Below are 23483 nucleotides of genomic sequence, written 5' to 3' on the forward strand. Positions count from 1 at the left end.
GGTTCCTTCATCTCTTTAGAAACTATCTTGCTTCAGATATCACTGCTCTTAGCAGAGTTCTTCTTTCTTTCAGAGGCTTTCTAAAGATGTTGACTCAGCTCTTCCTCTTTAACTTCTTAACTGTAGAACAAATAATTCTTTCGTTTTGTATTATCTGGGATGATGACTGGAATTGCTTTGCTGCAGCTACAATGACTTCCTTGAGAGTGGTCTCGTGTATGTTCACATCTTCAGGTGGCGAGTGCTGGAACGGTATTGTACATTTTTCCTGGAAGCTCTTTCTTGGTTCATCGCTTACCTCCTGGAAGCTCTTGCTTGGTTCATCGCTTAACTCCTGGAAGCTCTTGCTTGGTTCATCGCTTACCTCCTGGAAGCTCTTGCTTGGTTCATCGCTGACCTCCTGGAAGCTCTTGCTTGGTTCATCGCTGACCTCCTGGAAGCTCTTCCTTGGTTCATCACTGACCTCCTGGAAGCTCTTGCTTGGTTTATCACAGACCTCCTGGAAGCTCTTGCTTGGGTCATCATCGACCTCCCGGAAGCTCTTGCTTTGGTCTTTGCTGACCTCCTGGAAGCTCTTGCTTGGGTCTTTGCTGACCTCCGGGAAGCTCTTGCTTGGGTTTTTGCTGACCTCCTGGAAGCTCTTGCTTGGGTCTTTTGCTGACCTCCTGGAAGCTCTTGCTTGGGTCTTTGCTGACCTCCTGAAAGCTCTTGCTTGGGTCTTTGCTGACCTCCTGGAAGCTCTTGCTTGGGTCTTTGCTGACCTCCTGGAAGCTCTTGTTTGGGTCTTTGCTGACCCCCTGGAAGCTCTTGTTTGGGTCTTTGCTGACCTCCTGGAAGCTCTTGCTTGGGTCTTTGCTGACCTCCTGGAAGCTTTTGCTTGGGTCTTTGCTGACCTCCTGGAAGCTCTTGCTTGGGTCTTTGCTGACCTCCTGGAAGCTCTTGCTTGGGTCTTTGCTGACCTCGAGTCTTGCCTAATATTCAGTTATCATCGTGTGAAGGACGTACTAATAGTAGCATTGATTCGTATTAAAGCAACTGGAGACAATGCCAGATATATTATACAGCTTAACTTTCTAGCAGTTAGTGAAGTTTCTTGACATTATCGTTTGAATTATTATTGGTATTGATGTTCTTGGTAAGTTTTGTAATAAATATAGTTCTTATAGTCTCCGTTATTTGTGATGCCTTTCTGCCATTGTAAAACATGTATTAATTCTTTAATTTGTTTTTCAGAACTCTGGTTTGTTCGTCTTCAGCGACTTGACACTAGAGACGAGACCGTGTGAGGAAGGTAATGTTCACTTCTCTTCATCAACGGCCTCTCTTCCCAATGTCAAAATTATCAATATTTATTTTATCATTCAGCTGTGTTACGGACCCGAGACCAGCGTCCGAGCACAGAGCAGTGACGACCGCGCCATCTGTGGGTCAGCTCCCGAAACCCCCTCCAAATGGACGGCGCCATCTAGTGAGGACGAGAAATACCAGCCACAAGGGCTAGTTTCCCGTCCTGATCAGCTCATAACACAGCCGCTGCTGACCTCTGGTGAGGTGGCGCTTAGACAGCAACGCCATCTATGGAGTGGATAGGTGGGCGTTTGTGTCTAAGCCGGTAAGTGAAATGCCCTAGAGTGTAACCGGTACTGATGACGTGTCTGATTACAGAGTCGACCTGGGACTGCTGTAATGGAAGTGGGATCAGTCTATCCAAGGCAGCCGTCTTGTCTCCAAGTATTTGCTGCAGCAGCTGTGAGTCACCCCCCGGATGAATACTGAGGTGTTAGCCGGCCTGTGACGTGGCAGCTGAGGGATTGTTGTACCCGGGACTGACTGGTGGAGACGCTTAACCACTGGGGTGTTGTGGTGAGGAGAGTGATCTGTGGGATCACACGAGGCTCCTGACTAGGGCTCGCTACCCTAGTATCGGTCGTGGAATGGCCTAACCAGCGTTGCTGATTGCAACCTGCCAGCGCCAAGCTGGATTTGTGGTTGATGGCCTCCACGACGGTGCCCCCAGTGGAACTGTGATTTGGCTGACCTGTGGCCAGGGTAGACTCAAGAGGATCGAAAGATTCATAGTGAGGCCACAAGAGGACCAAGAGCTTAGCATTGTTGAGCACCGTGAACGTCCAGAGTCTTCAGAAGAAGACTACGTTGTACAATAGTGTTTATACCACTCCCCTGTGTAACCTTTTATATATTATTTATGGTGACAGTAATAATTATATTATTAAGTTTTTGTCTTTGTCTCCCTTCCCCTTTAATTTACTTGCGTTACGGATAACATCCCTTGAAAGCCACTACTAGCTTGGGGCCGGATACCCTACCTCTAACAACATCAGAGAAAGAACCCGGTTGCAACCCGAGAGGGCCGTAACATAATTGGCATCCCCAGCGGGATCCGACCCCTTGTCAAGTATGTTTGACAGGGGTGGTGAGGACTATTAGGACGTTAAACGTCCTGTGCGGTGCTCGGAGTGGCTAAGTGCAATATTGACGTAGAACAGTACTCGGTGCGCCAAGTGCTAAAGTGAAGCGGTGTGTTAAGTGCTAGTGTACCAAGTGACGATGGTGGAAAAAGCGACCATAGACGATCTGGACGATGTTCTGGCTTTTCTGAACAGGGAGGACTGTCTTGCCAGATTGAAATATCTGGGCAAACAGGAACTCGTACTGGTGAGTGCCTACCTGGAGATCAAGATCCGTGCCAGTGATTCCCGTGTGGAGATCTTGTCCAAGGTTCACCGGCATTTGAAGGCCGAGGAAAAACAGGAAGGCGAGGCACAAGGTACAAAAAGTGAAGAAATAGCTTCCACTGAAAAGGAAGATAAAGGCAGCGACATTGACAGCGATGCAGGTGAGCTGAATATTAGCTTGCTAACAGTCAAAATGCGTGCCTTGGAAATAAATCGCGAGATAGAATGGAAGAAATTAGAAATGGAAAGAGAGAGACAAGATAAAGAATTAGAGATAAGGCGTTTAGAATTAGAACGAGAAGAAAGAAGAGAAGAGCGAGAAAGGGAAGAGAAACAGCGAGAGAGAGAAGAAAAAGAAAGACAGAGACAACATGAACTAGAAGTATTGCAGTTAGGTGGTGGGAGGCAAAGAATGGAAACAAGTGTTTTCGATCCGGTAAGGAACATCAAAATGGTCCCAAAATTCAATGAGAAGGAAGTGTCGAAGTTCTTTGTGGCCTTCGAGAAAGTCGCTGCCTCTTTGGAGTGGCCAAGGGAGAATTGGGCCATCATGATACAGTCAGTCTTGACTGGGAAGGCCCAAATCGTCTACTCCACGTTGTCCCTTGACGACTCCGGCGATTATGACAAGGTGAAGAAGGTCGTGCTCATGGCGTACCAATTGGTACCTGAGGCGTACAGGCAAAAGTTTAGAAACCTGAAGAAGACCTCAGAGCACACTTTCACCGAATTCGCCACAATCAAGGAGCGGCTTTTCCAGGAATGGTGTGCCTCTCGGAAGGTGGAGACCAAAGAAGACCTCGAGCAGCTCATACTGTTAGAGGACTTCAAGGATTGTTTGTCTGGAGACCTCAAGACATACTTAGAAGAGCAGCAGGTAGAGACCTTGAGTGCGGCAGCCACCATGGCTGAGGAATACATCCTGACGCATAGGCCTTCTGCTAAGTACGTCCCGAGGAATTACCCACGCCGGTTTGACAAGCCTAGTCAGGAAGAAGAGAGACCCGTCCCACGAAGCGCTGAGAAGACGCTCCCAAGTAGCCCTCGAAGGACTAGTCTTAACAGTCCGAGGAGGAATATGGTGTGTTGGACTTGTGGGCAGAAAGGGCATGTAGCTGCTATGTACCGAGGCAGAAGAGGTAACGGCGCTCGTAGGGAGGTGATGTTGATGAACTGTGTGACACTACCAGCAGGAAGCCAGTCTACGACTACGCAGGGAGAACCAAGATTGTTTTCCCCACACACTTCAGGCGGGTATGTAACGAGTGATCATACTGGTAGATCGGTAGTAGTGCTCAGAGATAGTGGAGCAGCCCAGTCCCTGATCGTGAGAAACTCGTTACCCGAGGGAGTGAGTGTGGATGGGAGACAAGAGGTTATCCTGGTTGGGTTTTTGAGGACGCAGTACATCGCCCCTTTAGTGCCGATACATCTCGACTCGCCTTACTTCAGCGGCACATGTGCGTTGGCAGTAGTCGATACCCTACCTATAGCTGGGATTGACGTGATACTAGCCAACGACTTGGTGACAGATTGGAGCACCAATCATCCCAAGATTGTGGACGAGTCGGCCGGAACAGCAAGGTCTGAGGTAACGGCAGGCAGTGGTAATGTCCAGGTACAGTCAGACCCGGAATCAGATAAAATGTTTAATCCTTCCTCTCACCTACAGATTGACAGCATCCTAGCAGAGTCTCCTGATTCTTCTCCCAATAAGGAACATGAGGTTACGATGGCAGAGGCAACTGAGCATGGAGAGAAGTCTCGTGTGCAGGTACCCAAGGATACCAAAGAGTCTGGAGCGAAGGCGGATGTGTACTTGCGGTATGGCAAGGTACAGCGTTCATTGAACTAGCCAGAGATTCCCCAGACGTCGGAGGTATGTGAGGTATGTGTGAAGGTTCTAGAGCCCTCTTCGGTCCAAACCAGGCTAATGGATATAGCTGGCTATGGACATTTCAGGCTCGTGAAACTTATCCCTGAGGTAACCAAATGTTTCTTAGCGGTATTTTGTTTTATTCTCGTGTGTGCTCTCAGTAAGGACCAGTGGACGACCCGACGGATGATGGCTCCCATGAACATCGTGAAGAGACCCCAGGGATTGGAGACGTGCACTGTGAGTAGTGCAGTCAAAGAAGGGACCTGGAAGGTGATGGTAGATACAGGAGGTACGAGATGTGAAATTATGAGTAACTGTTTCCGACAGGATGACACCCCCCGCGTGATTGCTGAGCCTAAACGCAGCGTTATATGGAACGTTGGTCGACCTGACGGTGGCAGAGCGAATGTCATCCTCGATGTACGAGCAGCCCTGTTGGGACTAGGTGTGGGCCTAGTAGAGGAATATGCTGTGAGTACTGATTTAACTATCACTATCACTCTAAATTATCAGACCCCTGTATTCCAGGTTCCCGTCTCCCTGAAGGACTACCGTACCGGTACTAGAAATGCCGTCTGTAACCAGCCATCATCGGTGCCACGACACAGGGAAGTGTCGAGTCGCCCCAGGTCGTGTTTATACCAGTCCTTACTCAGAACACTTGAGATTAAGCCCCTGCTTGACATCGCAGTGGAAGTGTGGAAGATTACATCAGGCAGGTCATTGTCTTCTATCTTCAAGTTTCCATTGTGCCAGGGTTTCTCCTTAGGACAGTTCTGTGGACAAGACAGCCTCATCACTCCAGTTTATAGTGTACGTGAGTCCGTGTGGAGTTGTATCCACGTACTAATTTGGTTTGTGTTTTTCTTTATAGAACCCCAAACCAAATTCTTTTTGGTGGGGAGGTGTTACGGACCGGAGCCCAGCGTCCGAGCACGGAGCAGTGACGACCGCGCCATCTGTGGGTCAGCTCCCGAAACCCCCTCCAAATGGACGGCGCCATCTAGTAAGGACGAGAAATACCAGCCACAAGGGCTAGTTTCCCGTCCTGATCAGCTCATAACACAGCCGCTGCTGACCTCTGGTGAGGTGGCGCTTAGACAGCAACGCCATCTATGGAGTGGATAGGTGGGCGTTTGTGTCTAAGCCGGTAAGTGAAATGCCCTAGAGTGTAACCGGTACTGATGACGTGTCTGATTACAGAGTCGACCTGGGACTGCTGTAATGGAAGTGGGATCAGTCTACCCAAGGCAGCCGTCTTGTCTCCAAGTATTTGCTGCAGCAGCTGTGAGTCACCCCCCGGATGAACACTGAGGTGTTAGCCTGCCTGTGATGTGGCAGCTGAGGGATTGTTGTACCCGGGACTGACTGGTGGAGACGCTTAACCACTGGGGTGTTGTGGTGAGGAGAGTGATCTGTGGGATCACACGAGGCTCCTGACTAGGGCTCGCTACCCTAGTATCGGTCGTGGAGTGGCCTAACCAGCATTGCTGATTGCAACCTGCCAGCGCCAGGCTGGATTTGTGGTTGACGGCCTCCACGATGGTGCCCCCAGTGGAACTGTGATTTGGCTGGCCTGTGGCCAGGGTAGACTCAAGAGGATCGAAGGATTCATAGTGAGGCCACAAGAGGACCAAGAGCTTAGCATCGTTGAGCACCGTGAACGTCCAGAGTCTTCAGAAGAAGACAACGTTGTACAATAGTGTTTATACCCCTCCCCCGTGTAACCTTTTATATATATTATTTATGGTGACGGTAATAATTATATTATTAAGCTTTTGTCTTTGTCTCCCTTTTCCTTTAATTTACTTGCGTTACGGATCACATCCCTTGAAAGCCACTACTAGCTTGGGGCCGGATACCCTACCTCTAACAACATCAGAGAAAGAACCCGGTTGCGACCCGAGAGGGCCGTAACAAGCAGTTTTTCTCAGACTTCTAATTGTAAGTGTTACATGATTGTAACTGTCTGTATTGCTACAAATATTTTGCACTGTTATTTGTACAGCATATTTACTGCCAAACAAGACCAGGAGCACCTTTCTCCTCCTACTTCCATAAAATCACATCATATTCAGCATGTAATAGAATTCGGAAGTATTAAATCACAAATTTGAAATGCACATTAGTTGTCCATTTAGATTTTACAACTGTTAACATGTAAATTTATATTTATATATCAGCTCTAAGTAAAAAGCCTGAAATTTATATACTAGTAATAATAATAATAATATATTAAGTCAAACTCAAAGACAAATTTTAGCTGATCCTCGAGTTCTCACACGCTTGAACAGAATAAACTTAACATAGATAGAATGCAGAAACATTTCACAGCCTCAATTCGAAACAAGCAATTTATACGATTTTTAAGCATTTTTTTCCTCCCAGTCATAGATGTACAAATATCGAAGGAATCAAGTATTTGAAGTCTTACACGAACACAATAAATGTGTCACATGTCCATCGCGGACATAAGTGTCTCCAACAATCTCTGTTATAGCGATTGTTTGTTAGATAATATAAGTGATAAAATTACACTTTTGTTTGCTTCAAGCTCAGTAATGTTAGTCCACATTAACATGAGCAAATGTTTAGCAATTACTCTCTTAATGACCAGAGTGATTTGATATGCTGACTCAGACTGGAGGCTTGGGTCTGTGGTGTTGGTGCACATGATGATACCCCTGCTAGTGTTGTGCACACTACGCTGGTGTAGGTGCACATGTTACCCTTGCTAGTGTTGTGCACACTACCGTGGTGTAGGTGCACATGTTATCCCTGCTAGTGTTGTGCACACTACGCTGGTGTAGGTGCACATGTTACCCCCGCTAGTGTTGTGCACACTACCGTGGTGTAGGTGCACATGTTATCCCTGCTAGTGTTGTGCACACTACGCTGGTGTAGGTGCACATGTTACCCCTGCTAGTGTTGTGCACACTACCGTGGTGTAGGTGCACATGTTACCCCTGCTAGTGTTGTGCACACTACCGTGGTGTAGGTGCACATGGTGTTACCCCTGCTAGTGTTGTGCACACTACCGTGGTGTAGGTGCACGTTATCCCTGCTAGTGTTGTGCACACTACCGTGGTGTAGGTGCACATGTTACCCCTGCTAGTGTTGTGCACACTACCGTGGTGTAGGTGCACATGTTATCCCCCGCTAGTGTTGTACACACTACCGTGGTGTAGGTGCACATGTTACCCCTGCTAGTGTTGTGCACACTACCGTGGTGTAGGTGCACATGGTGTTACCCCTGCTAGTGTTGTGCACACTACCGTGGTGTAGGTGCACATGTTATCCCTGCTAGTGTTGTGCACACTACCGTGGTGTAGGTGCACATGTTACCCCTGCTAGTGTTGTGCACACTACCGTGGTGTAGGTGCACATGTTATCCCCCGCTAGTGTTGTACACACTACCGTGGTGTAGGTGCACATGTTACCCCTGCTAGTGTTGTGCACACTACCTTGGTGTAGGTGCACATGTTACCCCTGCTAGTGTTGTGCACACTACCGTGGTGTAGGTGCACATGTTACCCCTGCTAGTGTTGTGCACACTACCGTGGTGTAGGTGCACATGTTACCCTTGCTAGTGTTGTGCACACTACCGTGGTGTAGGTGCACATGTTACCCCTGCTAGTGTTGTGCACACTACCGCGGTGTAGGTGCACATGTTACCCCTGCTAGTGTTGTGCACACTACCGTGGTGTAGGTGCACAACGCTGTACGCATAAGGTAAATGTTAATTAGTGACACCAACATGGATTATCAACAAAAACAGCGCCAGCTGCTGGTCCTTGATGAACGGGGAAGCGAAAACACTTCAATTACGTATTTAGTAAAAATAAATAAAATATTAACGTTGAGCGAAATAATGTTTTGTGTGTTAAAAGAAAAAGTGTGTGTTATCTGCAACTTTTTAACAAATATTTATTAAAATAAAATAACAATATATGAATAAATTATAATGGAGTGTAAGTATGGTTGATATGTGACCGCCTGCCTGAGGAGGGCAGGAAATGTGTGGTGGTGGAGACAGTGTTGCTTGTGAAGTATATGCTAGCTGGGCTGTGCTGGGAGACCCGAGACACGCCGGCTCTCGCCTCAATTATATTAGAGAGGTGGGGGTAATTACTTAACTTGAATCATCTGATGAACATAAAAACTCTTCACTTTACAGAGCGTCGTCCCTATTCAGAGGTTTTGTACCTATTGAGTGTAGGTGCACATGTGGGTGGTTTTGGTAGCGGCCTCGCTGGTGATATTGCGCCCGCCGCCGCCCGGCCTCAGTCACCCCCGCCGGCCTTCGCCACAGACAGCGCCAGTAAGAAAGGCAGCGAACAACAGCCAGATGTTCCTAGGACCAATTTCCCGGAGACTTGGCTCTGGGACATCATCGTTGTCCCGTAAGTCTCCAGCTTATAGATTTAGGTGTGAAGGTGTTCCGTTTTGTTTGTCTGTGAACACTGATCTTCACAGACCATATTGGGGGCTGTATTTGGTCTTTATTTCCAAAGGTTTCCAGCAAATGTTCAAATCCAGAATGCATTATAATCCACTTTCATGCAGAACACGACAACTGACATTTCATTCCACTTACTTAAAGAACTTCACACTTATCTTCCTCTAGTGTCACGCATTCATGCACTGTTTATCGGTGGGTGGCGGGGCTGGTTATCGACGTGTCGGTGGGTGGAGGGGTTGGCTGTCGACGTGTCGGTGGGTGGAGTTGTTGGGTGTCGGTGGGTGGAGGGGCTGGCTGTCGACGTGTCGGTGGGTGGAGGGGTTGGCTGTCGACGTGTCGGTGGGTGGAGGGGTTTGGTGTCGGTGGGTGGAGGGGCTGGCTGTCGACGTGTCGGTGGGTGGAGGGGCTGGTTGTCGACGTGTCGGTGGGTGGAGGGGCTGGTTGACGACGTGTCGGTGGGTGGAGGGGCTGGGTGTCGACGTGTCGGTGGGTGGAGGGGCTGGGTGTCGGTGGGTGGAGGGGCTGGTTGTCGACATGTCGGTGGGTGGAGGGGTTGGGTGTCGGTGGGTGGAGGGGCTGGTTGTCGACGTGTCGGTGGGTGGAGGGGTTGGGTGTCGAAGTGTCGGTGGGTGGAGGGGCTGGTTGACGACGTGTCGGTGGGTGGAGGGGTTGGGTGTCGACGTGTCGGTGGGTGGAGGGGCTGGTTGTCAACATGTCGGTAGGTGGAGGGGCTGGTTGTCGACGTGTCGGTGGGTGGAGGGGCTGGGTGTCGACGTGTCGGTGGGTGGAGGGGCTGGTTGTCAACATGTCGGTGGGTGGAGGAGCTGGTTGTCAACATGTCGGTGGGAGGAGGGGCTGGTTGTCGACGTGTCGGTGGGTGGAGGGGCTGGTTGTCGACATGTCGGTGGGTGGAGGAGCTGGTTGTCAACATGTCGGTAGGTGGAGGGGAAGGCTGTCGACGTGTCGGTTGGTGGAGGAGCTGATTGACTGTGTGGAGTTGCACGTGATGGTCAATTGTTGTACTGTAACTGGAGGGTGATGAGCAATTGGTGCAGCGTAAATCACGGCCTCCTGAGATGCGTAAGTATGATGAGGATGATGAACACTCCTTCACTAATCATCACTTCTACTGGGAGATCTCAGTAATAATTGAAATCGGAATATATAATCAGTGTTGGAATAATTATGAACTTGGTTACAGTTTTGGCATAAAGGTGTAAATGTAATAATTAGTGTTGAGTGTGGTTGTTGGCAGGTCGTCAGGCGTGAGCACCCAGCAGGTGACTGTACCGGACACCATCACACAGTGGGTGGGCAAGGCCGTGTGTGCCCACCCACAGAAGGGTGTAGGACTCTCCCAGAGGAAGTCCATCACCACCTTCACCCCCTTCTTCGTCGACCTCACCCTTCCCCCCTCTCTCAAGCGTGGAGAGATCCTCCCCGTCAAGATGTCTGTCTTCAACTACCTCGACCAACCCATACCTGTAAGTCCGCCTCTTTATCTCTGACTTGCCATCAACACTCACACACACACACACACACACACACACACACACACACACACACACACACACACACACACACACACGGGGCCTCGTAGCCTGGTGGATAGCGCGCAGGACTCGTAATTCTGTGGCGCGGGTTCGATTCCTGCACGAGGCAGAAACAAATGGGCAAAGTTTCTTTCACCCTGAATGCCCCTATTACCTAGCAGTAAATAGGTACCTGGGAGTTAGTCAGCTGTTACGGGCTGCTTCCTTAGGTGTGTGTGTGTGTGTGTGGTCGGGAAAAAAAGTAGTTAGTAAACAGTTGATTGACAGTTGAGAGGCGGGCCGAAAGAGCAAAGCTTAACCCTCGCAAAACACAACTAGGTGAACACACACACACACACACGCAAACACACACACACACACACACACACACACACACACACACACACACACACACAGCGACGGGTAGTAGGCCAGCGACGGTAGAAGACACACGCGATTAGCGAGGTACGCGGAAATTCGTCAATTTCTCGGGACATTAAAGGATTATTGAGGCTAGATCACACCTCTTGCAGTGTGTAGCTAGCAGGGTGCTACATAGCATAGTCATATCGCTAGCGATAGTGCAAAAAAAAAAAATTTAGCTAGTGGAATCACCGGTGCATACAGCGTGGAGGACCGAGTAGTGACCTGACCTGACCTGACCTGACGGCCAGGTGGGACGGCCAGCCATGGAACTGCTGACTGTGTTTTTTGGGTGGTGACTGTGACTCCAGAGATTTGTGTAGAAAAGAATCGACATCGTCAATCTACTAGCACTTAGAGAATCACCAAGTGGAAAGGCGACGACTGAGCACCATCGTCAACCATACATCATTACTCATCTAGTTGTGTGAGCGGGAATCATACTGGTATGTACCCCCCCCCCCTCTCTGGTCAAGTAATCAGGTGTACAGTGTGAGGTAAAATATTATCAAATTCTTGTTCAGGATACTATATATATTTAAAATCTCGGTGTGGCTTGTAGCGAGTAGATTATCCCAATAATATACTCGCTCCAAATGCATTGTTAATATTCCTGTCAACCTTTGGAGATGAATGAGGTGAGGCGTTGCCCGGGCAACACGGTGAGGTGTTGCCCGAGCATTTAAGCAGCGGAGTAGCGAACATTGGCTAGTCTACTTTCAAGTGTGGTCTAGAGCAGACACTTGCGAGATACTGTACCGACGCTCAGTGCGCTCAACTCACACCAAAGTATCACCTGTGTACTTCTGTATATTCGACCAAATATATATATAGTATCTTAGTGTCTGTGTTTATTTGTCACCATACTTTACGTAACAATAGAACCGTTACAGGCTCATTCTGGGTAGAAGTTACCGCTTCTGGGAACTAGTGACACACGTAAACGCACGCATGCATGCACACGCACGCACAAGCACGCACGCACGCATTCAAGCCCACGTATGTATGCACACACACACACACACAGGCTAGAAGGGATTAACACCTTTTGTGGAAAGGAGATAAAACCTCTCATAATCCACCCCCCTCTCTTACCTGCTGTAAGCTGAACACCTCGCCTCCTAGTAACCCCATCCCAAGCGCACACACGTTCTCTCTCTCTCTCTCTCTCTCTCTCTCTTGCTCTCTCTCTCTCTTGCTCTCTCTCTCTTGCTCTCTCTCTCTCTTGCTCTCTCTCTCTTGTTCGCTCTCTCTTGCTCTCTTTTGCTCTCTTTCTTGCTCTCTTGCTCTCTCTCTCTCTCTTGACAAGGGACAAAATGGCAGGAGGCCGCAACAGGGAGACGGGAAGCAGCCAGGGAGATCAAACAAAGGAATTGCTAACCCAAGTTCTAGAGGAATTCAGGAGGGAGATGAATGAAATGTGGATTACAATTAACAATCTGCAAAGTGAGCTAGCATCAGCAAGGGAGGAGATCAAATCTCTCACAGAGAAAAATAAAGAGACTGAGCATCAGATTATCATCTAAAGGGAAGGTGGGAATGTTACATTGGAAGGAAATGCCTCTGTACCTGATACATTTGCGGATATACTGAAAAAGAGCTCAGAAGCAATGGACACAGTGAGGGAGGTAGCGATGCAAGCATCTACGTCACAGGAAGCAGCAAGGTGCACCACTCAACTGCTGGAGAGAAAAAAAGATCAGTGGTAGTTGTAGTCATCAAAGAACAGGAAGGATCTGGCAAGAATGACAACAGGCAAGAATGAAATGGCAAGGATAGAGAGGCAGTACATGGGCTACTGAAGGGGTTACAGATGGAAGGGGCTGTACATAACATAGAGAAGGTTTTCTGGTTGGGCTGGTACAACAAGAACAGAAACCGACATTTAAAGGTGGTGTTTACAAACGAAACCACGAAGGAGGACATTCTCAAAAGGAAGAATCGTCTGCAGCATATGGAGGGATACAAAAAAGTATTCCTGCAGAGGGACAGGACGAAGGAGGAGAGAGCCAGGGCAGCAGAGGCAAGGAGAAAGCGCAGGGAGAGAGGAGCAAACCAGGAAATCACAGCCCTTAGCACAACAGTCCCAGAGACAAGAGGAGAACCCAAAACCAGCATCCCAGCAACACCAGAGGGGAGGGCCACACCACCACCCCCCTCTGCATAGAAACCCTCCCTTCCCTTCACCCTACCTGCTCCCACCCAACTCTCCCTCCCCCTCACCCCATTCTGACCCTGACACCCCTTCCTCATTCCCATCATGTCCCCCCTCCCACCTTTTTCCCCCTGTCCCCCCTCCCCCTTCATCCCATACCCTCCCTATCCCTCCTCCCCCCTCACCCCGTATCCTCCATGTCCCCCCTACCTCCTTAAACCACACCATACCTGTCCCCCCTTCCCTTAAACCCCCCACCCCCCACCCCAAAATCCTCTGAGACTCTGCAAACCACCTCACAGATCCTCTCACCCACAGAACAGCTTCCCACACCAGCAGAATGCTTGCCAAGAAAGGGACATGAAAATGAACAGAAGAAAGTGAGCTTCAAGGCGATGTACACTAACATAGATGGGATATCAAATAAAACAAGTAAACTTGAAGAATGGGCACTAGAAGAAAACTCAGACATAATAGTACTCACAAAAACAAAGTTAACGAAAATCATAACAAACGCAGTGTTTCCACAGGGCTACTATGTAGTGAGGAAAGAGAGAGAAGGGAGAGGAGGAGGTGCTGTAGCTCTGCTACTAAGAGAAGGTTGGAGTTTCGAAGAACTGTGAAGAACAATTCTGAACTGGTAATTCAGAACTGTGAAGGTTTCAGTGACTACATTTCAGGCACCATAGCAACTGGAGGACAGAAAATTATTATAGTAGTCATATATAACCCCCCACCGAATGACAGAAGACCCAGACAGGAATATGATAGAAACAACTTGGCCACCATCAATATAATAGAGAGAGCAGCTTCTGTGGCTAGCAGGAACGGATCCAGACTTCTAATCATGGGAGACTTCAACCATGGGAAGATAGATTGGGGGAACAGAGACCCACATGGAGAGCTAAGCTGCTGGATGTGGCAACAAGAAACTTTCTAAGTCAACACGTCAAGGGACCGACAAGAATGAGAGGAGGGGATGAACCAGCCTTGCTTGATCTGATATTTACCCTAAATGAGTCGGATATAAGGGAAGTTAAGTTGGAATCCCCCTTGGGAATGAGTGATCATAGTGTATTGAGCTTTGAGTACCTGGTTGAGCTGGGAATTATCACCCCCAAAAAAGAACTGGGAACCAAAGGGCTGGCGTACCGAAAGGGAAACTATGAGGAAATGAATAAATTCCTATGGGATATACATTGGGACACAGAACTCGGAACTAAGTCCGTACAAGACATGATAGACTATGTCATCCAAAAATGTCAGGAGGCTGTAAGCAGGTTTGTCCCAGCCCGACAGGAAAAACCAGAGAAGCAAAGGAAGAATCCGTGGTTTAATAAGGAATGTATGAAAGCAAAAGAGCTGAACAAGAGGGCATGGAGGAACTTCCGTAATAACAGAACACCAGAAAGTAGAGTGAGATACCAGAGAACTAGGAACGAGTATGTCAGTGTGAGAAGAGCAGCTGAGAAAAGGTATGAAAATGATATAGCTAATAAAGTCAAGACCGAACCAAAGCTACTACACAGTCACATCAGGAGGAAGACAACAGTGAAGGAACAGGTGATGAAACTTAGGGTGGGCGAGGACAGGTACACAGAGAATGACAAAGAGGTGTGTGAAGAACTCAACAAAGGTTCCAGGAGGTCTTTACAATAGAAGAGGGAGAAGCCGCGGCGCTAGGAGAGGTGGCAGCAAACCAGGTGACCTTGGATAGGTTCGAAATTACAAGAGATGAGGTTAAGAAGCACCTATTGGAGCTGGATGTGAGAAGCTGTTGGGCCGGACGGAATCTCACCATGGGTATTGAAAGAGTGTGCAGGAACACTTTGCTTGCCACTCTCCATAGTGTATAGTAGGTCACTGGAAACGGGAGATCTACCAGAAATATGGAAGACTGCTAATGTAGTACCAATATACAAAAAGGGTGACAGTCAAGAGGCACTGAACTACAGGCCAGTGTCCTTAACTTGTATACCATGCAAGGTGATGGAGAAGATTGTGAGAAGAAACCTAGTAACACATCTGGAGAGAAGAGACTTTGTGACAACCCATCAACATGGGTTCAGGGAGGGTAAATCTTGCCTTACAGGATTGATAGAATTCTACGATCAGGTGACAAAGATTAAACAAGAAAGAGAAGGGTGGGCGGACTGCATTTTTTTGGACTGTCGGAAAGCCTTTGACACAGTACCCCATAAAAGGTTGATGTATAAGCTGGAGAAACAGGCAGGAGTAACTGGTAGCACGCTCCAGTGGATAAGGGAGTACCTAAGCAATAGGAAGCAGAGAGTTACAGTGAGGGGTGAGACCTCAGAATGGCGTGAAGTCACCAGTGGAGTCCCACAGGGCTCTGTTCTTGGGCCTATCCTTTTTCTGATATACGTAAGAGATCTCCCAGAGGGTATAAACTCATTCCTCTCAATGTTTACTGAAGACGCCAAAATTATGAGAAGGATTAAGACAGAGGAGGACAGCTTGAGGCTTCAGGAAGACCTGGACAAGCTGCAGGAATGGTCGAACAAATGGCTATTAGAGTTTAACCCAAGCAAATGTAATGTAATGAAGATAGGGGTAGGAAGCAGGAGACCAGGTACAAGGTATCATTTGGGAGATGAAATACTTCAAGAGTCAGAGAGAGAGAAAGACCAGGGGGTTGATATCATGCCAGACCTGTCCCCTGAAGCTCATATCAAGAGGATAACATCAGCAGCATATGCCAGGTGGCTAACATAAGAACAGCCTTTAGAAACTTGTGTAAGGAATTTTTCAGAACATTATATACCACATATGTCAGACCAATCCTGGCGTATGCGGCTCCAGCATGGAGTCCATATCTAGTCAAGCATAACACTAAACCGGAAAAGGTTCAAAGGTTTGCCACCAGACTAGTACCCGAGCTGAGAGGAATGAACTACGAGGAGAGACTACGGGAATTAAACCTCACTTCGTTGGAAGACAGAAGAGTTAGGGGGGACATGATCACCACATTCAAGATTCTCAAGGGTATCGACAGGGTTGATAAAGACAGGCTATTTAACACAAGGGGCACACGCACTATGGGACACAGGTGGAAACTGAGTGCCCAAATGAGCCACAGAGATATTAGAAAGAACTTTTTAGTGTCAGAGTGATTGACAAATGGAATGCATTAGTAAGTGATGTGGTGGAGGCTGACTCCATACACAGTTTCAAATGTAGTTATGATAGAGCCCAATAGGCTCAGGATCCTGTTCACCTGTTGATTGACGGTTGGGAGGCGGGACCAAAGAGCCAGAGCTCAACCCCCGCAAGCACAACTAGGTGAGTACAGTCTTCTAGGCTTCCAGCGACACAGACTGTGCTACACAGTCTTCCTGGCGTCCAGCGACACAGACTGTGCTACACAGTCTTCCTGGCTTCCAGCGACACAGACTGTGCTACACAGTCTTCCTGGCTTCCAGAGATACAGACTGTGTTAGGCTTTGCTCCTTCTTCTAACAGTGACTTACGATAATGTCTAACCTCCTCATTCTAACTTAAGTCATGCCATTCACAGATCATCCTGGAGCGGTAACTGCTTCAAGTCACTCAAAACATTAATGATGCCATTCATACTTATGTGTCTACTGTCTTGGTTTAGGTGTCTGTGAGGGTGCAGGAGAGTGAGGAGTACCAGATCTTGGAGGAGGCGACTGAGCAGATTGTGCTCGGGAAGCGTAGCTCTTGTGTCCCGGCACACGACAAGGTCGTTCACATAGTGAGGATCAAACCCCTGGTGATCGGAGAAGTCAACATTAGCGTAGCTGCCTTCGTCGACCATGAGTACTCGCAGCCCTGCGGCTCCGGAGATTCATCCATCAACAGAAGGTCAGCAAAATATTCCTTCTTTCCTCACTACTCATCAGCATTCAAGTCATGATGAGGATTTTAATAATAATAATAATAATAATAATGATAATAATAATAATAATAATAATAATGATAATAATAATAATAATAATAATAATAATAATAATAATAATAATAATGATAATACACAAGTAAATAATCTTTATGTGATAATATCTATGATAAAATCAATTTGAGCAATGCGGCAGAGTGAAGAACTCCATTACCAGCCTGAGTGCATAGGGATTATCCTTTACCCCTGCCAGAGTGCATGGCAGATTATCCATAGGTAATGGATAATCCGCATGCACTCTGGCTGGGGAGATGAGGCTGCAGAGTTGGGGAGCTTCATGCTCTCCTCTGCAGGCTGAGGTTCTGTTCTTTGGTCACTGGTGGGCGGTTTGTTCGGTTGTTGTCTTCTACTTCTCTGGCCAAGAATGATTCAGGTGGTTCCCGGAGGGGTCCCGAGATGACTGATGCCTGGCAGGTCTTCGTGCTCCCGATTCTGCCTCGTGGGTGCTATGTTGGCAGACCCCACTCCCTGGGTATCCCGTTCTTTGTGTCAGGAAAGCTAAGCAGCTTGTGGTCTGCCCTCAGGCCTCTGATATTCGTAAATATGCAACTTTGGCTGCAGTTTTTTCTTTAAAAATGTCGAGGACTTTGGGGCTTAGAGGTTTACATGGTTTAACCGGGTCTTGTGGGCCCAACACAGTGGGCTCAGTATCCAAGAACAGCGCCGAATCAACGTCATCAACGTTTAATTTACTTTGATAATGCTGATGCATCGTCGAACCAGCACCACTCTTGGATATTGTGCTCACTGGGGATTTGGTGAAAGTTCCTGGTCCCAGTCGGTCTTGTTTGACCTAAGACCTGCCGTTTCTCCTCATCCTCCCTGATTAGTTCCTTGTTTGCCTTCTGCTCTTTAGTTAGCTTCAAGAAGCCATGAAGCGGCTCCTCCCACAAAACTATCATTGAATATAATAAAACGCCTCGTTCTGGTGGCTCCCAGACTCCATCCCTGCCAGGTTAGTCAGTTCCTTGTGCATCACTCCGAACTGACCTGCAACAGGCTCTTGGCAGAGGCTTCGAGCCGATTGGTGCCGGCCATAAGTATTAACGGGCGTGAGCTAGTTTTGAGTGAACAAATTGTTTGGAATGAATAGTTTGGCAGGTTTGATGCTTCATTTCCCATGAACTCTGCAGTTGTCTGTCAAGCTTGACTGACTTTCTGGATGGATTCCTCAGTGAGGATGTTGACAAGTCACCTGCTTCTTGCACCTCACTCAAGAGGCCAGGTTCTGGCTTTGATCTCCATATAACATCTGATTTTTCTATCTACTCTGTGATTGTGAAAAAGTAAAGCAAAGTAAGGAAGAAAGGAGGGGATAAGGTTGGATAACATGGATAAAGTTGAGGGGGGAACTAAGGTAGAGAGAAGCGAGTGGGGATAGAAAACGGGGAGCGAACTGGAAGAGTGGAGGTAGGAGGAATGAAGGAAGTAGGAGGGGGAAGGAAGGAGGGATAAGAAGGAGTAGGGAGAGTAGACAAGACTGTTATTCTGTTATACTATCTATGATGTTATACTATACTGATATTCTAAGATGTTCTGATGTTTGCTGCCACCACCTGTCATTGAAACTAAATATAAATTCCACTTAAACAATGTGACAGGAGTACTGTTTAATTTATCACTTTCTAAATAAATTCCTAAGTAAACCCGACTGGTTAAGTGAGGCGAGGTGGCGCGCGAGCTCCTCTCATCAAGCCACACCTTCCCTCACTCACCTCACGGTGCCCTCACTCTCGTTCCTACCTTGTTCATCTCGTTATTTCTCTAGTCTTAACTCTTACTTGAGGGGACATTGGTTCAAAGAGAGGACTGAACAAAAGTCAAGCTTGTTATTCTACACATAGAAATTTATCGAATCAAATTATTTAAAATTATTTCAATTTACAGCAATTGATATTTAACATTTTAACATCCAATTATTTAACATAATATTGACCAAATTAAAAAAGGAAGGGGGGGGGGTCACCCACTCCATGCACGCCCACACCATACATGGCTAAATGGTTTAGACTCTACTAGCTTGTCACCACTAAGACACACTTCTGGTTTAAGACAATGCATAACTGAACTCTTACCTCACTAACAAGTTCACCCAGGGGTGGGTGATGGCTAATCACCAGCCCGGATGGAGGAGCTGCTTGGATGTACTCACCCTTACAAAGGTTCCACTCTCACTGCTCAACCACCTCGCTGGCCGAGCCAGGGGCGGGTACTCTCGCAAGCCAGAACATGGCTTCTTGGTTGAAAGTACTGCTGTCAGCAAAGCTGTGCAGGCTCACCTCACCAACTACCACCTCGCTCTCGACTAACACGCACACACGTATACACTCACACACAATTACAACTCACAATTATACGTGCAAGAGTGCAAAATACTTGCACTGTTACATAAGTGCAAAATACTTGCACTGTTACATCCAGCAGGCCAAAGACCACTTGGGCTCCAACAGAAAAGAGAAATTTCATTACATTTAGCACTTTTTTCTAGATTTTTATCCCTTTTTTGCAAAAAGAAACTCGTAAAAGATAAAATAGAAAATTTTAAGAATAGTGAATAAGGGTAAACCAGAACCTAGAGATTAGCACACTCCAAGAGATACACTTAATTGCTTAATTCATCCAATACAATCATAATAACTTTGTAATAGTTCTTCATAAACTAGCTAAACAGTATGCTAGTATAAATAGAACGAGATGGTTTAAATACTTTCCTATAATCGTTTTCAGAGACTCACTGATAAAACCCATCACAGTGGAGGCCGAGGGGTTCCTGAGAGAGAAGAGCTGGAGCAAGTACATCTGCTCTAAAGGTAAGGATTTACCATCATTGTTGTGTAGCCGTGTACCTCCCTCGGTGATCAGTGTGACTGTCACCCTCAGTGATCAGTGTGACTGTCACCCTCAGTGATCAGTGTGACTGTCACCCTCAGTGATCAGTGTGACTGTCACCCTCAGTGATCAGTGTGACTGTCACCCTCAGTGATCAGTGTGACTGTCACCCTCAGTGATCAGTGTGACTGTCACCCTCAGTGATCAGTGTGACTGTCACCCTCAGTGATCAGTGTGACTGTCACCCTCAGTGATCAGTGTGACTGTCACCCTCAGTGGTCAGTGTGACTGTCACCCTCAGTGATCAGTGTGACTGTCACCCTCAGTGATCAGTGTGACTGTCACCCTCAGTGATCAGTGTGACTGTCACCCTCAGTGATCAGTGTGACTGTCACCCTCAGTGATCAGTGTGACTGTCACCCTCAGTGATCAGTGTGTCTGTCACCCTCAGTGATCAGTGTGACTGTCACCCTCAGTGATCAGTGTGACTGTCACCCTCAGTGATCAGTCACTGAGGGTGACAGACACTGAGACTGTCAACACTCGGCTCGTTACTTAAGCTCTAGGCCCAACTCTACATTGGTGCTTCACGCGGCTAACGACCAGATCATTTTGCATGATCATATGCCATCAGTCCCATCTCTCTCTTACACTAGACTCGGTGAGATGTTTGGTGATATTGACCTTGTCATTATACTGATAACGATAATTAATAATAATAAACAGATAAATCACACTAATGTGATATATATCAGAGACTATCACCTGGAGCTGTTTAGTGACTGGTGACCAAGGCGCTGTCAGCCGCTTACTCCACCGCGGTACAGTGGTAAGGTCAGGCGTCGGCAGCTCACAGGCAAGGAAAAGGTGGTAGAAGAAGAATGCTTGAACAATGGGTAGAAGAAGGATGCTTAAATAGGGTACTGGAGAGAGGGGGAGATTGGAAAAGGTGTACAGGAGAGAAGGGGGGATCAACGGGGAGAAAGTTTGACATGGGAGGAGATGGGAAGAAAAGACGGGACAGGGGAAGCAAGATGAGAAGGGGAAGATTCGGAGATAGGGGCGAGGGAGACCCGAGCACAGCCGGGTATCCTCCTTTAGTATATCTGTAAAAGAGAATGTCTGCTTGTTAGTCTATCTTCGGTTGGAGGCGATGGTTGTAATTAGCCTCATTCAACTTTCCATGGTGAATTGTTATTGTATGGTAATCGTCAAAGGTGGATGCATTCGACCCCTCATGCCCCTCTTTAAGTTGGATTGGCTCCTATTGCTACAAAGACCGACTCTAAGGACAATCAACCCAATATTATTAATTTCATAGTTTGCTCACAAGCAGATTTCTCGGCTGTTACTGGATGGAGGGAGGTAGGATGGGAATGACAGAGAATTAGGGAGTTGGAGTGAGGAGGAGGGGTGGGGGGGGGGAGAGAGACCCGGACATCGCTGGGTACCACATCTAGAGTTATATATGCTGTCCTCACACTGCTCTACCAAAATTTTGTTTCAGTGCTAGCCATTATTTTTGTATTAGAAATGACCTACACAAGACTTGTTTTAGGAAATACTCATTGTATATTGTTTAGATATTTGGTGAAGTATATTTGTTGTTGTTGCAGACTTTGAGACTGGCGAGGACTCGCTGGAGGCGTGGGAGCTGGAGACCCCACAGGTCATGGTGGAGGGGTCAGAGCGAGGCTGGGTCACGGCCGTCGGTGACCTCATCGCTCTCACACTCGAGGTACTCACTCACTCACTCACTCATGTTCTCTGTGATAGTTATGTGTAAACCTTAAACCATACAGACTATCTTGTTGAGAGATCAGTGTAACAAGGTGAGCAATATCCCCCCATATGTTGGTTACATACTAACATGCATCAGAGTAAACATTAGTGCAGCTCAATACCATTGTCAGGTAAGATATTTTGGGCTCTCATATCACCTGTTTGGGCGTCATGATATCTTTATATACACTAATTGATTAAAATAAAAATTATATGCCTTATCGACTTTCATGCTGGATACTATAGAACAATTAATGCTCCATTCTCTATTTTTATAAAATTTTGTGGTGTCCTTTCTTTGAAGTTAAGTAAATTAATGAAACAATTATTTTTCAAATATTTAGAACAATAATTCAATCTCCGTTTAAATATCATCTTATATAGTTCTTATAGTAGTCATTTTAAATATAATTTTCCTTCTGATTTGACATCACAAGAAATTATTACACTGTAATTTCTTGTGAAGTGAAAGAGACTTGCTGATGACACTAATAATAAAGTGTTGCATGCACTTTACATACACCGTGTTGCATGCATACAACGGTGGATGCTTGGTGCATGTGCAACGGCTTCTTAACACATTATAACCCAGAATATTTCCATAATTCCTTGAAGAATTTGGGGAGCCTGATCCGGATGCCGTACGGGTGTGGGGAGCAGAACATGATCAACTTCGTGCCCAACATCTTCATCATGCAGTACCTGAAGGCCTCCAACCAGACCACCCCGGAGACCACCAGGAGGCTCCTCACCTACATGAAGACCGGTAACCTCATTATTATCTCTATCTATGTAAGGACAGTTAGCCAATATTTCTGGCTATGGTCGGTCTGAGGTCTGACAACGTGGGTGATGACTGGTCAGTACCTGCTGTCCCTGAAGCTAAGTAATGTTGTTGTTGTTTTAGATTCAGCTACTCGGAACAAAAGTTCCAAGCAGCACGGACTATGGTGAGCCCATATTAGTCATCAAAACTACGGCCCACAATGGTTCCTGGACGTGCCCATGTTTATAACCTGAGTTAATGCTAAACGCGTTAGTTTACTGTGAACAAGTGTGGGCCGGAGTTTACATGTGCTTCAGAACAACTCTGGCTGCCTCGTCAGCAAACTCTAACAATGTGGTATACGTCTCTTATTGATATCGTCGTCAGGCAGAGAGCCCGTACTTGGGTTTATTCCAGGTCCCCCGTAGTCAACTATAGCTAACCCTGGTGGCTCTACTACACTTTAGAAACTCTCGAGTACCTATTTACTGCTAGGTGAGTACCTACTTACTGCTAGGTGAGTATCTATTTACTGCTAGGTGAGTATCTATTTACTGCTAGGTGAGTACCTAATTACTGCTAGATGAGTATCTATTTACCCTAGGTGAGTACCTATTTACTGCTAGGTGAGTACCTAATTACTGCTAGGTGAGTATCTATTTACTGCTAGGTGACTATCTATTTAATGCTAGGTGAGTGGATTTAGGTGGATTTACACCTATTTACTGCTAGGTAAACATCGTGCGCAGGGAAAAAATGTCCAACCGTTTCTGTCCGACCTAGAGAATAAATCCCGAGGTTATTAACCAAATACGTAGACCACTGTGCTAACAATAAGCATTTGAAACTACACGAACCAAACTAAGGAAGGGAATTATCAGGAGACAGCGCCAAGTCATCACGACTATATAGCACTTGGAAGGGGTCAGGATAAGGATTTGGAATGGGACAAGGGAAAGGAATGGTGCCCAACCAATTGGACAGTTGGGGATTGAACGCCGACCTGCATGAAGCGA

The 23483-nt window shown here is 47.0% G+C and overlaps 1 protein-coding gene across 1 annotated transcript in view; it reads left to right on the plus strand.

Annotated features, from left to right (window-relative positions):
• LOC123752824 (alpha-2-macroglobulin-like) overlaps nt 1-23483 on the plus strand; it is an 89303-nt gene that overhangs the window by 26059 nt on the left and 39761 nt on the right. The window contains exons 5-11 of the mRNA XM_069314670.1: nt 1234-1291; nt 8753-8978; nt 10293-10521; nt 16770-16996; nt 19818-19900; nt 21536-21657; nt 22317-22467. Of these exons, the coding sequence (XP_069170771.1) occupies nt 1234-1291; nt 8753-8978; nt 10293-10521; nt 16770-16996; nt 19818-19900; nt 21536-21657; nt 22317-22467 (1096 nt within the window). The remainder of the gene's footprint in view (nt 1-1233; nt 1292-8752; nt 8979-10292; nt 10522-16769; nt 16997-19817; nt 19901-21535; nt 21658-22316; nt 22468-23483) is intronic.

Source organism: Procambarus clarkii, chromosome 79 (genome assembly GCF_040958095.1).
Source record: "Procambarus clarkii isolate CNS0578487 chromosome 79, FALCON_Pclarkii_2.0, whole genome shotgun sequence".
Taxonomy (NCBI): Eukaryota; Metazoa; Arthropoda; class Malacostraca; order Decapoda; family Cambaridae; genus Procambarus; species Procambarus clarkii.